The 15,238-nt window shown below is 40.4% G+C and overlaps 1 protein-coding gene across 2 annotated transcripts in view; it reads left to right on the forward strand.

Moving 5' to 3' along the window:
* LHFPL1 (LHFPL tetraspan subfamily member 1) overlaps positions 1 to 15,238 on the forward strand; it is a 60,240-nt gene that overhangs the window by 20,319 nt on the left and 24,683 nt on the right. Inside the window, exon 3 of one of the 2 annotated variants that reach the window (XM_006048219.4) lies at positions 1,504 to 1,602. The exons of the other annotated variant lie outside the window; for it this stretch is intronic. Coding sequence (XP_006048281.1) covers positions 1,504 to 1,602 — 99 coding nt within the window. The remainder of the gene's footprint in view (positions 1 to 1,503; positions 1,603 to 15,238) is intronic. 2 annotated transcript variants of the gene reach the window in all.

Genomic DNA, 15,238 nt, shown 5'->3' on the forward strand with positions numbered 1-15,238 from the left:
GAGTTCTCCAATGAAAAAGGGGATTTATTATAACATAAGAAAAGTGGAAAATCCCATGGACAGAGGAGCCTGGTAGGCTGCAGTCCATGGGGTCGCTAAGTCGAAGACTGAGAGACTTCACTTTCACTTTTCACTTTCATACATTGGAGAAGGAAATGGCAACCCACTCCAGTGTTCTTGCCTGGAGAATCCCAGGGAGGGTGGAGCCTGATGGGCTGTCGTCTTTGGGGTCACACAGAGTCGGACACAACTGAAGCGACTTAGCAGCAAGAAAAGTGGAACTGGAAAGCCATTGACAAGGACTGAATTCCCTAACTCTTTCAGGAACAGTACGGAGTTTCCCTTCATGGTGTATCTGATTTCTGCCACTGTGTTCTCTTCTTTTACCAATCAGTTTGCTCAGCTTACCCAGAACTGATGTCTATTCATAACTTTGGATTGAACTTGGCTTCAGGTTGACACAGACTTGATTTTACCTCCTGGTGTTTTTTTCCTATCTTCTGCTCCATCTGCTAACTAGCACAACGTTTCTGTGTTCCTTGATTAACATTTCTAGAAACAAGAATCTGGCCCAGCTATTCTCTTCAGAGCATGATATATCACCCATTACTGGCCAGCCAATGAATTTGGTTGCTCTTGTGTCAGATGCCAATGCTTAGTCCAATTCACGATCACCAAAGGCAAGGGGGAGTGGGTCACAGGTTACAAAATGTAAACCTAGGCAGCAAACATGAGCTGTAGTTGACGCAAATGTCCTTAAAAGGCAATGCCAACAAGTAGACCCAGATTTATATCTCTGGTCAGAAGAGCAATGTTATCACTAAGATCATGTAGAATTGCCCTCTAATAATTAAATGACCTCAACAAAATGAGATGAAGGCAAGGGGCACAGTGGAAGGTTTTGAAAGCTAAAGAAAGTAGGAATGCTTAGCATGAATCTGGCATGGTCTCTCAGAAGTGTTTCTGGAGGAGGGGATGTGGTCCCCTGCTCACCAGTAGAAGCCTACATAACGTGTATACTTTGTGTAGATCTCAGTCTGGCAACTGATTTCAAGTTACAGAAATCATGACCTATCTTCAACTAGTAGGGACTGACCTGACTCTTAGAAAAGGCTGAATTGTAGGGACAAGTAGCTGTCTCTACCTTGTTGTTCTTTGTAAATCAGACCAACATAGAAGAGGACTCTGGTTGGAGAGGCCAACTCAGCTATGTGAATCATTGGCAAAAACATTTTGGCTGTAAAAAGTACATTGGTTGGTCTCAATCCCCAGTACTGTCCTTTTTTATGAGTTGGCCCCTTTACTATCTGTTGCAGCTCACCACCCCTGACACAGTAAAGACATCCTATTGAGTTGATAGTGTCATAGATATCTAGGGTAAAAGAGGAAAGGTAAACTCTGAGTGAAAGAGGCAGAATTTGAGCTGAGCTAATCCAGAGGGGATGTTGGGTTGACAGAGGCCTGTTGTATTTTTTTCTGCCTGTGTGTATTTTTTTTTTCCAGGACTGCTGATAAGTTCAGGCTGTGCATTATATCCTTTAGGATGGAATAGCCCGGAAATAATGCAAACGTGTGGGAATGTCTCCAATCAATTTCAGTTAGGTAAGATGGTTTGTGCAAGATGGCAGTGACGGGGAATCAGTTTCTCAAAGTGCTCTTAGAGGGGCCTGTACTTGCTAGTGGTGCTTGCCTGAGTCTCTCATTGTGTTAGCTTGTGGGAAGTGGTATCTTGGTCAGTCTCATGTGGCCTTGATAATTTACAAGGACTGAACATAAATTCTGCTTCTTTAACGATGTCTTACCACACCCTTATGTACTTTTACCCAGAGTTCTGTGACCGATTTAGGGCAACCCTGTCTACAGAGAGCTTCCCTGGTGACTCAGATGGTAAAGAATCTGCCTGCAATGCAGGAGACCTGGATTCGATCCCTGGGTCCAGAACATCCCCTAGAGAAGGAAATGGCAGCTACTCCAGTATTCTTGTCTGGAGAATCCCATGGACAGAGGAACTTAGTGGACCACAGTCCATGGGTTCGCAAGGAGTTAGACATGACTGAGTGACTAACAGTTTCAGTTTTATCTACAGAGGGATTCTAAATGCTTAGAGACTGCAGATCTGTCATCCTTTGAATAAGTCCTAGAGTCTATTAGTATTTCTTTCTAGGCAACTATTTTCCAAATACAAATCAATAGTATCTCTTCTCACTCTCCACTGAGCATATAACAACAGGTAATTTGTTTTATATCATGCATTAGGAACCTAAGTTAAACATTGGGAATTGTTACTGGCATTTTTACATTGTTACTGGCATGTTAATGACAAGAGGTGTTAAATATTAAAATGGGTGACAGAAATAACTTTGGACTCTTCTATGGTTGCCAACTTCTCTGAGAATGGCTTAAGTTCATTATTGTGAATTGGGAATAGATTAGACTCTACCTGGAAGATTTCAAAATACTTGTCCAAACTACCAGGATGGAATGTCTAGGTTTCCTTGATTATTTTCAATTGTAGTAGAGGATTTTGGAACAATGAGGCCACCCATTCGCTGTAGCTTATGCTCCCATACTTCCCTTTTCTCTCTGTTGCCTCAGACTGTTTTTTGAGCCTTACCTGACTCATTTTTGGAGGGAGTTGTTTACTGTACAAACATAATATAAGAAAAGGGCTGTAGAGAATATGTGACAAAATGAAGACCCTAGAACGCATGTCCAGTGTTCCTGGCTCAGGGTGGGGCTGACTGGTAAACATAATGATTCTGCCATAGGTGAAGGAAGGAGTAAAGAAATTCAAAAAGAAACTTTGGGGGCAGGGACTGAAGAAAAAAGAAGCAAGACACTGATGCGGCTAACCAGGGTAGAGAAAGCTGAAGATTTGGCACACATCTCCTACTGGGTTCTTACTCCTATAATTCTACTTTTTTTTTTTTTTAAAAAACAAAAAATGGCTTTAACAGAGCATTTTCAGGGCACTGAAACTATTCTGTCAGACTGAGTATCTACTATAATGGTGGACACACCCAGGTGGCTCAACGGTAAAGAATCCATCTGCCAATGCAGGAACACAGGTTCAATCCCTGGGTCAGGAAGATCCCCTGGAGAAGGAAATGGCAACCCACTCCAGGATTCTTTACTGGAGAATCCCATGGACAGAGGAGCCTGGTAGGCTAAAGTCCATAGGATTGCAAAGACTTGGACACAACCGAGTGACTAACTACCTTTGTCCAAGCATATTGAATGTATGATACCATGAGTGATTTGTAATATATCCTATGGACTTTGGGTGGTTATGACTTGTCAATGTTGGTTCATCAATTATAAAAAATTTTCCACTCCATTGTGGGATGTTGACAATGAGGGTGGTTGTGGGTGTGTGGGACAAGGTGCAGAGGAGAAATCTCTGTAACTGTCTGCTCAACTTTGCTGTGAACCTAAGACTGCTCTAAAAAGTAAAGTTTATTTTTTTAACTGAAAAAAGTAACAGTTTTATTGATATAAAATTTGCATAGTATAAAATTTGCCCTTTTAAAGTGTACAATTAGTGGGTTTTGCTATATTCACATGGTTGTACAATCATCACTACTACCAATTTCAGAATATTTTCACAATCCCCAAAAGAAACTCCTTACCCATTAGCAGCCACTTCTCATTCCTCCCTGTGCCCAGCCCCTGGCAACCACTGTCAATTTAGATTTGCCTGTTCTGGACATTTCAGATAAATGGAATCGTATAACATGTGGCTTTGTAGGTCTGACTCCTTTTGCTTAGCATAAAGTTTTCAAGGTTCATCCGTGTTGTAACTTGTATCAGTACTTCTGCCTTTCATGGATGAATAATATTCAATTGTGTAGCTGTATTTTATTTATCCACTTATCAGTTGATGTATGGAGAAGGAAATGGCAACCCACTCCAGTATTCTTGCCTAGAGAATCCCGTGGATAGAAGAGCCTGGTGGGCTGCTGTCCATAGGGTTGCACAGAGTCAGACACGACTGAAGCGACTTAGCATGCATGCATGCATTGGAGAAGGAAATGGCAACCCCCTCCAATATTCTTGCCTGGAGAATCCCAGGGACAGAGGAGCCTGGTGGGCTGCCATCTATGGGGTCACACAGAGTCGGACATGACTGAAGTGACTTAGCAGCAGCAGCAACAGCAGCAGCAGCAGCTGATGTATACTTCGGCCTTTCTACTTTGAGGCTATAATGAATAATACTGCTATAACAATTTGTGTACACATTTTTGTATGGAAATCTATTTTTATTTCTCTTGGGTGTAGGCACAGAATTACTGTGTCAAATGATAATTCTGTATTTAAGCCTTCTGAGGACCTTGCAAGTTGTTTTCCAAAGTGGCTGCATCATTTTACATTTCTACCAGCAATGTACAAGGGTTCCAATTTTCTAGCATCTTCACCAATACTTATTTTACATTTTTAAAATTATAGCCATCCTAATGTGTATGAAATGATATCTCATTGTGACTTTAATTTTCATTTCCTTCATGACTGATGTTAAGCATTTTTTCATTTACTTATTGGCCATTTCTATATCTTTGGAGAAATGCCTATTCAAATCCTTTGCCGATTTTTAACTGGGTTATTTGCCCTTTTTTGTTGAGTTGTAAGAATTCTTAATGTATTCTGGACACTAGACCCCTTTCAGATATATGATTTACAAGTACTTTTTCTCATTTTGTAGGTTGTATTTTCACTTTCTTGATGACATCCTTTGAAATACAAAATTATTTAATTTTAATGAAATCTACTTTTATCTAATTTTTCTCTTGTGGCTTGTATTTTTGGTGTCATATCTAAGAATACAATTAATAGTGCCAAATCTAAAGTTATGAAGATTGTTTTGGCTACTCTGGCCTCCTTGTGTTTTCCTGTGAATTTTAGGTTCAGCTTGTCAATTTCTGCAAAAAAGTTAGCTGAGATTTTGATAGAGATTGGATTGAATCTATACATCAGTTTGGAGTATATAACCTCTTTAGCCATATTAAGTTTCCCAACCCATGAACACAAGATGATGTTCCAGTGAATCAGGTTATCTTAAATCTCTTTTGATGATATTTTTTAGTTTTCAGTATACAGTATACACGACTGAGTGACTTCACTTCACTTCACTTCTTCATACAGGTCTTACAATTTGTTTGCTGACATATATCCCTAGGTATTCTGTTGTTTTTGATGATATTGTAAATGGGATTGTTTTCTTAACTTTATTTTTGGATTGTTCATTGTTAGTGTATGTGTGTGTGCTAAGTCGCTTCAGTCGTATCTGACTCTGTGCCATCCTATGGACTGTAGTCAGGCTCCTCTGTCCATGGGATTCTCCAGGCAAGAATACTGGAGTGGGTTGCCATGCCCTTCTCCAAGGGATCTTCCCAATCCAAGGATCGAGCCTGGGTCTCTTGCATCTCCTGCATTGGCAGGTGGGTTTTTCACCACTAGTGCCACCTGGGAAGCCCATGTTAGTGTATAGAAATACAAATGACTTTTCTGGATTGACCTTGTATCCCGCAACCTTGCAGAACACCTTTGCTAATTCTAATGATTTTTAGTGGATTGCTTAGGATTTATTATATACCTGATCATGTCATCTGAGAAGAGAGAAGTTTTACATCTTCCTTTCCAATCTTTTCCTTGTGTAATTGCCCTGGCTTGAACCTCCAGGACAATGTTGACTAGAACTTGTGAGAGTGCACATCCTTGTCTTATCTGTGATCTTAGGGGTAAATCATCCAGTTTTTCACCACTAAGTATTGATATTGGCTAAGCTATTTTTGGACTTTCCCTGTGTCTCAGCAGTAAAGAATCTGTCTGCAATGCAGGAGACACAGAAGACATGGGTTTGATCCCTGTGTCAGGAAGATCCCCTGGAGGGGGGTAGGGCAAACCACTCCAGTATTCTTGCCTGGAGAATCCGATGGACTGAGGAGCCTGATGGGCTACTGTCCATAGGGTTGCAAAGAGTTGACCATGACTGAAGTGACTGAACATGCATGCATAGGCTATTTTCATAGATGGCTTTCATTGGGTTGAAAAAGTTCCCTTTTATCTATTCCTAGTGTTGTGTTTTCATTATGAAAAGGTGCTGAATTTTGTCAAGTGATTTTTCTACACCTACTGAGATAATCATATGTATTTATTGATTGATTTTAATATATTAAACCAACCTTGAATTTCTGGGACAAATCCTAATTGATCATGGTGTGTAATCCATTTTATATGTTGCTGGATTTGGTTTGCTCATATTTTGCTAAGGATTTTTACATCTGTATTTGTTAACCTGTAGATTTCTTGAGATGTTGGCTGGATTTTGGTATGGGCATAATATTATTCTAATAGAATCAGTTGCTGCTTTGATTAATGTAACAATAAAATACCAGAGTGAAAAACTGGAGATGTGAGTTGCATGTAATCATTTGGCAATTTTCTGCACCAATCACCACCACTAAGGACTTAGTTCCCAAAAGGGAAATTTTGTTTATGGCTGTCTCTGTCCCAAGTTGATGGCCTTCGATTGTGTTTACCACAGGATCATTACTTTTCTCATCTCCTTTATTTAACCTTCTCTCCTGCACCATATATTTGCCTAAGGACAACAGTGCTCCTCTCCTTAGTGCACTAAACACTGTGCTGTGTGAATCCATAGGGATGAGGGAATTACAGAATTTTGCTTGAGTCAAGTCCTCCTACTACCTTTTTTGATTCACTGTTGCATTCTTCCAACTGCTCATGTCTCTTATTCTTCTGAGGCTTGCATTTGCTGCCCGTATTTTCCAATAACATGCCCCTATATTAGGACCTTCCTTCAGTTCAGTTCAGTTCCGTCACTCAGTCGTGTCCGACTCTTTGAGACCCCATGGGCCGCAGCACGCCAGGCCTCCCTGTCCATCACCAACTCCCGGAGTTTACCCAAACTCATGTCCATTGAGTTGGTGATGCCATCCAACCATCTCATCCTCTGTCGTCCCTTTCTCCTCCTGCCACCAATCTTTCCCAGCATCAGGGTCTTTTCCAATGAGTCAGCTCTTCGCATCAGGTGGCCAAAGTATTGGAGTTTCAGCTTCAACATCAGTCCTTCCAATGAATACTCAGGACTGATCTCCTTTAGGATGGACTGGTTGGATCTCCTGTCAGTCACAGGGACTCTCAAGAGTCTTCTCCAACACCACAGTTCAAAAGCATCAATTCTTCAGCACTCAGCTTTCTTTATAGTCCAACTCTCACATCTATACGTGACTACTGGGAAAACCATAGCCTTGACTAGATGGACCTTTGTTGGCAAAGTAGTGCTTTTTAATATGCTGTCTAGGTTGGTCATAACTTTCCTTCTAAGGAGTAAGCGTCTTTTAATTTCATGCTTGCAGTCACCATCTGCAGTGATTTTGGAGCCCCCTAAAATAAAGTCAGCCACTGTTTCCACTGTTTCCCCATCTATTTCCCATGAAGTGATGGGACTGGATGCCATGATCTTAGTTTTCTGAGTGTTGAGCTTTAAGCCAACTTTTTTACTCTCCTCTTTCACTTTCATCAAGAGGCTCTTTAGTTCTTCTTCACTTTCTGCCATTTGGTGTCATCTGCATATCTGAGGTTATTGATCCCGACAAACTTGATTCCAGCTTGTGCTTCATCCGGCCCAGCATTTCTCATGATGTACTCTGCATATAAGTTAAATAAGCAGGGTGACAATATACAGCTTCCTGGTTAATACTAAAAACATGCGATAACCTGTGCCATTCTTGACCCATTTCTAGTCAACTGGCCAAGCATACATGACAATGACAATTCTATTAGCAGTTGTCCCCTTGTAATACAGAGGTGCCAGGAGCAATGGTAAAACATGTAATAGAATTTAAAAGAAATATTTTATGATGTGACAGGAATACCAAGCTTGTGAATACCAAGATTTGGGAATGCCAATGCTAGAAGTACAGCCTTTCTTCTTAGACCTTTCTTTAATACTCTGGAAATTCAGGTAGTGTGGAAGCATCCTCACATACCTTAGATATTGTGAGGATGGATGATAAACTAGGAGAAAAGTACCCTGAGTGTCCAGTGTCCAGGCTTTTGTTCTCTTTTCCTCAAGAGGCAGCATGGTATACAGGAAGATCATAGAGTTTGGAGTCAAACGACTTGGTTGCTATCCAGGCTCTGCCACCTATGGGGTAAAGTCAGTTGATGTTTGTGTCTCAGTTTCCTTCTCTGTGAAATGGGGGATACTAATGATACCATGGGGTTTTCCAGGTGGCTCAGTGGTAAGGAATCCGCCTGCCAATGCAGGAGATGTGGGTTTGAGCTCTGGGTCAGGAAGATCCCCTGGAGAATGAAATGGCAACCCACTCCAATATTCTTGCCTGGAAAATTCCAAGGACAGAGGAGCCTGGTGGGCTAATCATGGAGTGTTGTAGTTGCAATGAAATAAAAAAAAAAAGTGTATTGAAGGACCTAGCACAGTATTTGACTTAAAATAGGTGATGGGCTTCCTAACAAAGTAGAATGTCCTGGGGAGTAGAGTCAAATGATGGCATTACTTTGATTCTGCTCTAGGCTCTGTACCCTACTATGTGCTCTGTATTTTGGGAAGGGAGAGACTCAGAGCCAAGAAAGACATGGAACCTACCCAAGGAACAAAGCTTCTTACCCTGACTGGTCTGAGAGAGATGAAGGGGATAGGAAGGACAATAGAAGCAGAGATTTCAGTTGATTTCAACTGATGTCCTAATACACATACTTCAGCTTTGCTGTTATATTCAAATCCTCTTAGAGCTACATAACTATTATGGAATTCCTTCATACCCAACGGCCTATAAGTGTTGCATACACAAATGATCCCCATTGAGAATTTAGAGAAGCTAAATACTTCTAATGTCAGATCGCTGTTTTCAAGCAAGTTTACAAAACCATTGTATTATCTTTAGCATGTGATTCTAAGGTAAGGTCTCTTTGTACTTTATGAATGGATCACATTTACAATGTTTTCTCATGAATATGAGCTAATCTGATTCTCAAAAGTGCATGCACAGAAGATGGCAATATGCCTATTTTATAATGAGGAAATCCTGAGATATAGAGAGGTATGGCAATTTGAATAAGGTCACACAGCAAGTTGAAGTCAGAACTATGAGTGGAGCCTGTCTCCTGATTCGCTGTCCTGTGTGTATTACATTGACTCTCCCCCTCTCTATTGGTGAGTGTGCGTCTTGAATCATTTGAGATTTTTTCCACTTAAAATACACTTTAGCTCTATTGTTTTTGGAGACAAATGTCAGAAACACTATGGAAAATACCCAGTATTGCATCCTGTCTCCCCTACCCCCACCACCTGGACTCAGCCTGAGTTCCCTATCAATCTGTTAGTGTAATCAGAGTACAAATAAATAAGGCAGTGGCTGGACCTGATGGAATTCTCAAAGACTTTCAGTGGAATGAATACTCATGGGAAATTTTAAAGTGCCTCTGGGTTTGAATTGCATCATAAAGGCACCTAAATGATCCTGTAAAACTTGATCATAGAAGAAAGATATAAAGATATATAGAAAAATTTTTGTGTTCCAAATTCTAAGATCATATGCAGTCTACCTAAGGTCTCTCTCTGGTCTTCTGGGATATCTACTCCTTATGTGTGTTTTATCTTCCTGAGAGAAAGAGATTGTATGTGTGTGTATGTGTTTGTGTGTGTTTGTGTGTTTGTGTGTGTGTGTGTGTGTGAGATAAACAATCTGAGGCAGAGAGGGAAGATACAGATCTCAAAATAAAAACTTACAGTTGCAAAATATATCTCAACCCCCTTGCCTTCCAAAAGTTTGAACTCTTTCTTTCCAACCTTCTCCTGTTTCTAGGATCTGCTCTCCTATTTCTCAGTCCATCTTTCAGGTGCCCTGGGGTCCCAGTCCTCCCCTAGTGACTGCTATACCCTGCTGGAAAATCACTTACCTGGCTCTTACGCACCAGTCAAATTTAGGAAATTGACTTTCTTCTTTTTCTTCATTTAAAGAAAAAATTAACTTGTATGGAACCACACAACACCCTGAATAACCAAAGCAATCTTGAGAAAGAAGAACAAAGCTAGAGGCACCACACTTCCTGATTTCAAACTATATTACAAAGTTATAGTAGTCAAAAGCAGTATATTGTTGGGGTAAAAACAGACACATAGATCAATGGAAGAGAATACAGAGCTCAGAAATAAACCCACACATGGGTCAGTTAATCTGTGATAATGGAAACAAGAATATACAATGGGAAAAGGGTAGTCTCTTCAATAAATGGTATCAGGAAAACTTGATGTCCACATACAAAAGAATCAAACTGGACCACATCTTATACCATACATAAAAAGTAACTCAAATTGGGTTAAAGACTTTAACATAAGACCTGAAACCATAAAACTCCTAGCAGAAAAACATAGGCAGTAGACTCCCTGACATGGATCTTGGCAATGATTTTTTTTTAAATTTTACCCCAAACACAAAGGCAACAAAAGCAAAATTAAACAAGTGGAACTACATCAGACTAAACAACTTCTGTACAGCAAAGGAAACCATCAACAAAATGAAAAGGTAACCTACCAAATGGAAGAAAATATATGCAAATCATATATCTGATAAGCTGCTGCTGCTCCTGCTAAGTCACTTCAGTCGTGTCCAACTCTGTGTGACCCCATAGACGGCAGCCCACCAGGCTTCCCCGTCCCTGGGATTCTCCAGGCAAGAACACTGGAGTGGGTTGCCATTTCCTTCTCCAATGCATGAAAGTGAAAAGTGAAAGTGAAGTCTCTCAGTCATGTCCAACTCTAGCAACCCCATGGACTGCAGCCTACCAGGCTCCTCCGTCCATGGGATTTTCTAGGCAAAAGTACTGGAGTGGAGTGCCATAGCCTTCTCCATGATAAGTTGCTAGTATCCTATATATATATGTAGAGAGAGAGAAGTCATATAAATCAATAATTTAAAAAATCTAGTTTAAATATGGTCAGAGGGTATGAATAGACTTTTTTCAAAAAAAAAAAGATGTGCAGATGACAGTTGTCCAACAGGTATGTGGAAAGGTGCTCAACATCACGAATCATCAAGGAAATGCAAATAAAATCCACAGTAAGATATCACCTCACACCTGTCAGAATGGCTATCATCAAAAAATACAGGAAATAACAACTGTTGGTAAGGATGTGGAGAGAAGGGAACATTTGTGCACACTGTTGGTGGGAATGTAAATTGGTATAGCCACTATGGAGAACAGCATGGAGGTTCCTCAAAAAATTAAAAATAGAACTACCATATGATCTAACAATTCCACTTCTGGGTATTTATTCAAGGGAAACAAAGGTACTTACTTGAAAAGATATATGTATCCCAATGTTCATTGCAGAATTATTCACAGTAGACATGACGTAGAAACAACCTTACCATGTCCACCAATGAATGAATGTATAAATAAAATGTATACAAAGGAATATTATTCAGCCTTAGAAAGCAAGGAAATCTTGACATTTGCAAAAACATGGATTGGCCTTGAGGGCATTATGCTAAGTGAAATATCAATCAGTCAGACAGACAAATACAAGTACTGTATGATCTGAAAGAAACAACCAACGACAAAAGATAAAAATAAATTCTTAGATACCGAAAATAGGTTGGTCGTTGCCAGAGGCCAGGAGTGGGCACTGGGTGAAATGGGTAAATGGAGTCAAAAGGTACAAACTTCTGTTTATAAAATGTATAAGTACTAGCGATGTAATGTGTAGCATGATTACTATGGTTAATGATGTCTGCTTAGTCACATCTGACTCTATGACCCCATGGACTGTAGCCCACCAGGCTCCTCTCTGCATGGGATTTTCCAGGCAAGAATCCTGGAGTGGGTAGCCATCCCCTTCTCCAGGGGATCTTCCCGACCAGGGGCCAAACCTGGGTTTCCTGCACTGCAGGCAGATTCTTTACCATCTGAGCCATCAGGGAAGTCATATTTTATGATACTATATTGTATATTTGAAAGTTGCTAAAAGAGTAGGTCTTAAAATTTCTCATCATAAGAAAAAATTGTGTGGTGATGGATGTTAACTAGACTTACTCTGATGATCATTTCATAATATGTGCATATAGTGAATCATTATGTTGTACATCTGAAACTAATATAATTTTATATGTCAATTGTATCTCAATAAAAATAAGAAATTAATGAATCATATTTTAAATAGAAAAAAAGAATCATGAGCTTGAACTGAAACCTACAAGGTGAGGGACCATGCAGATCAATCAGTGGTCTTATTTATAGCTAATAAGATCCAACAAGCACAGTGACTTTCTAAAGTTCCCACTAGGGATTTGAGACTAGCCCACTGATCCTCATATATACTACTAAGATATTGCTCAATGGCAATCTAATATCTGTTCGTTAAATGTATCACCTATCAGTAAGAAGGGAAGAGTCAGACAACAGCTGCCAGCAATAGCCAAGTGCAAATTTCCTCACACTTAAATTTGACTAAGTAAATGAAAGATATAAGCTGAGAAAGATGTTTTTATGGTTGTTAATTGAACTCTAGATATCAAATAAAGGTTTCATGGACTTGATCCATACAAATGAATCCATCTTGGTTCAACTTCAGCTTTGATGCATTTAAAGCCACCTTCACCAAGCCTTTAATTGGCTTCACCAAGAGTAGGAGCCAGAGAAGAACCCATGAAAGGATTGCCTAGTGGTAAGAGTGGGCTTTATCATCACTACACCCTTAGTTCTGTGACCTTGGGCAAATCTTTTAGCATTTGGGAGCTTATTGCTACTTCCTGGGGTTGTTGTGAGGATCAAATGACATCAGACATGCAAAACACCTAGTATAGGGTTTGGAATATAGTAACCTGTCAATAGTTGTTGTCTGGTATTATCATCATCATTACAATGATACCAGTTGTTGAAATGAAAAGGTTCTCAGTACTTTAGTTTTCAGAAAAAGCCTCTATTACAGCAGGAAGCCACTTGTACAAAGCATGATGAATAACAACACAGGCTAATAGTAGAAAGACCTGGGTTCAAATGTGAGCCCTGCCACTTAAATATTTGTGCATCTCTGGGTGCACTACTCAACCTCTCTGCATTTCCATTAATGGGGATGGATAAAAATATGTTTTTTCCTAAGGTTATTGAGAAGGCTAAGTGAAGTAAAATATGCATTAAAACATTTAGCACACTCAGCCAGTCAGTTCAGTCACTCAGTCATGTCTGACTATTTGCTACCCCATGGACTGCAGCACACCAGGCTTCCCTGTCCTTCATGAACTCCCAGAGCTTGCTCAAACTCATGTCCATCGAGTTGGTGATGCCATCCAATCTCTGTTTTCCCCTTCTCCTCCTGCCTTAATCTTTCCCAGCATCAGGATCTTTTCCAATGAGTCAGTTGTTCGCATCAAGTGGCCAAAGTATTGAAGTTTCAGCTTCAGCATCAGTCCTTCCAATGAATATTCAGGACTGATTTCCTTTAGGAGGGACTGGTTTGATCTCCTTGCAATCCAAGGGACTCGCAAGAGTCTTCTCCAACACCACAATTCAAAAGCATCAGTTCTTCAGCACTCAGCTTTCTTTACAGTCCAACTCTCACATCCATACATGACTACTGTACATCCATACAAATCCATAGCTTTGACTGGACAGACCTTTGTTGGCAAAGTAGTGTCTCTGCTTTTTAATATGCGCAGAGGTTGGTCATAGCTTTTCTTCCAAGGAGTAAGCGTCTTTTAATTTCATGCTTGCAGTCACCATCTGCAGTGATTTTGGAGCCCCCCCAAATAAAGTCTGTCACTTTTTCCATCGTTCCCCCATCTATTGGCCATGAAGTGATGGGACTGGATGCCATGATCTTAGTTTTCTGAATGTTGAGGTTTAAGCCAACTTTTTCACTCTCCTCTTTCACTTTCATCAAGAGGCTCTTTAGTTCTTTGCTTAGGTTGCACTAAATATAACCTGCTGTTAGTAGGTAATCAGCCCATTTCTCAAGAGCCTCTTTGGAGAGGATGTCCCAGGCTTGACTTCTGGGAGGGAGGGTGGGAGGGACCCAGTCAGCTTGATAATGGCCCACAACAGAGTCTACCTAAAGGCCTTGTGTGCGCTCCCTGTTTCCTCTCTCAGAGGCCCATTTCCTCTATTTTCCCATCATTTCCTGTCATTCTTGCCAGTTCAAAGCCTTTTACGGTGACTTGGAGTTTAGCTTTTATGGTTTCAGTTTACAGGGATTTCCTGTTACCTTTCCTCTCTGCCAGTTTCCTTCTTTAGGGACGGAGTGTTCTTGTGCTCACCAGAGCTCAATAGAACAGCTTAATACATGCTCATGTCCACAGAGGGGCAGCAGAGTGTGGTAGAAATAGCCCTTGCCTGGGTTTCAGAACAGTTGGGTTTTAATTTTCCTGAGCTTACTTGGGCATGTCACTTTCCCATTCTGAGCCTTGGTTTCCCTGTTTTGACATAGAGAGCCTTGGACTAGCTGATGAACAACCAGAGGCCCCAAATACCTACTGAGCTCCCTGTCATGACCCGCCTACCTTTTTTTTTTAAAAATCTTCTATTTTATGTGTTTTCTAAAAATGTTATGCAACATTATTACATGCTTTTATAAAAAAAAAAAACACAAATCTACATTTAGCTGTTGATGTAAAGAACCAATTATCTTGCTTCACACATGCTTCATGTGGGATGAATTTGATGAGTTAAATAATATGTTTTTATTTTTTTATTTAAAACTTCCTGCCAGCCAGATACACTCCCTGTTTTTCTAAACAGTTTCTCACTTCCACATGAGCATTAGCACAATCCAAAAACCTTCACGGCATATGGGTGCAATTATCTTTTCTCCTGAGGAGGTAAGTCAATCGATTTAGAGAAGTGTTTCTCTAGGCCTCCAGTGGTGTCAGCCACAGGAATGGTGTCTTAGGGTTTCAGTCATGCAGTGCTGGCTCTCCCACCTCCTTTGTGGGGAGACATTTGATCCAATTTCATATTTACTTTGTTCTTAAAAACCAGAAGATAGTGACAAAATAAGCCAATCTACTTAAGGCAACCCTCCTAGAAGAAAGGAGCCTTTTAGTATCAGTCATCCATGGCATCATCAATCCAATGGACATGAATTTGAGCAAACTCTGGGAGATAGTGGAGGAAAGGGAAGCCTTGTGTGCTGCAGTCCATGCGGTCACAAAGAGTCAGACATGACTTAGCAACTAAACAACAACATGGGGGTGGAGTC

Source organism: Bubalus bubalis, chromosome X (genome assembly GCF_019923935.1).
Source record: "Bubalus bubalis isolate 160015118507 breed Murrah chromosome X, NDDB_SH_1, whole genome shotgun sequence".
Classification (NCBI taxonomy): domain Eukaryota; kingdom Metazoa; phylum Chordata; class Mammalia; order Artiodactyla; family Bovidae; genus Bubalus; species Bubalus bubalis.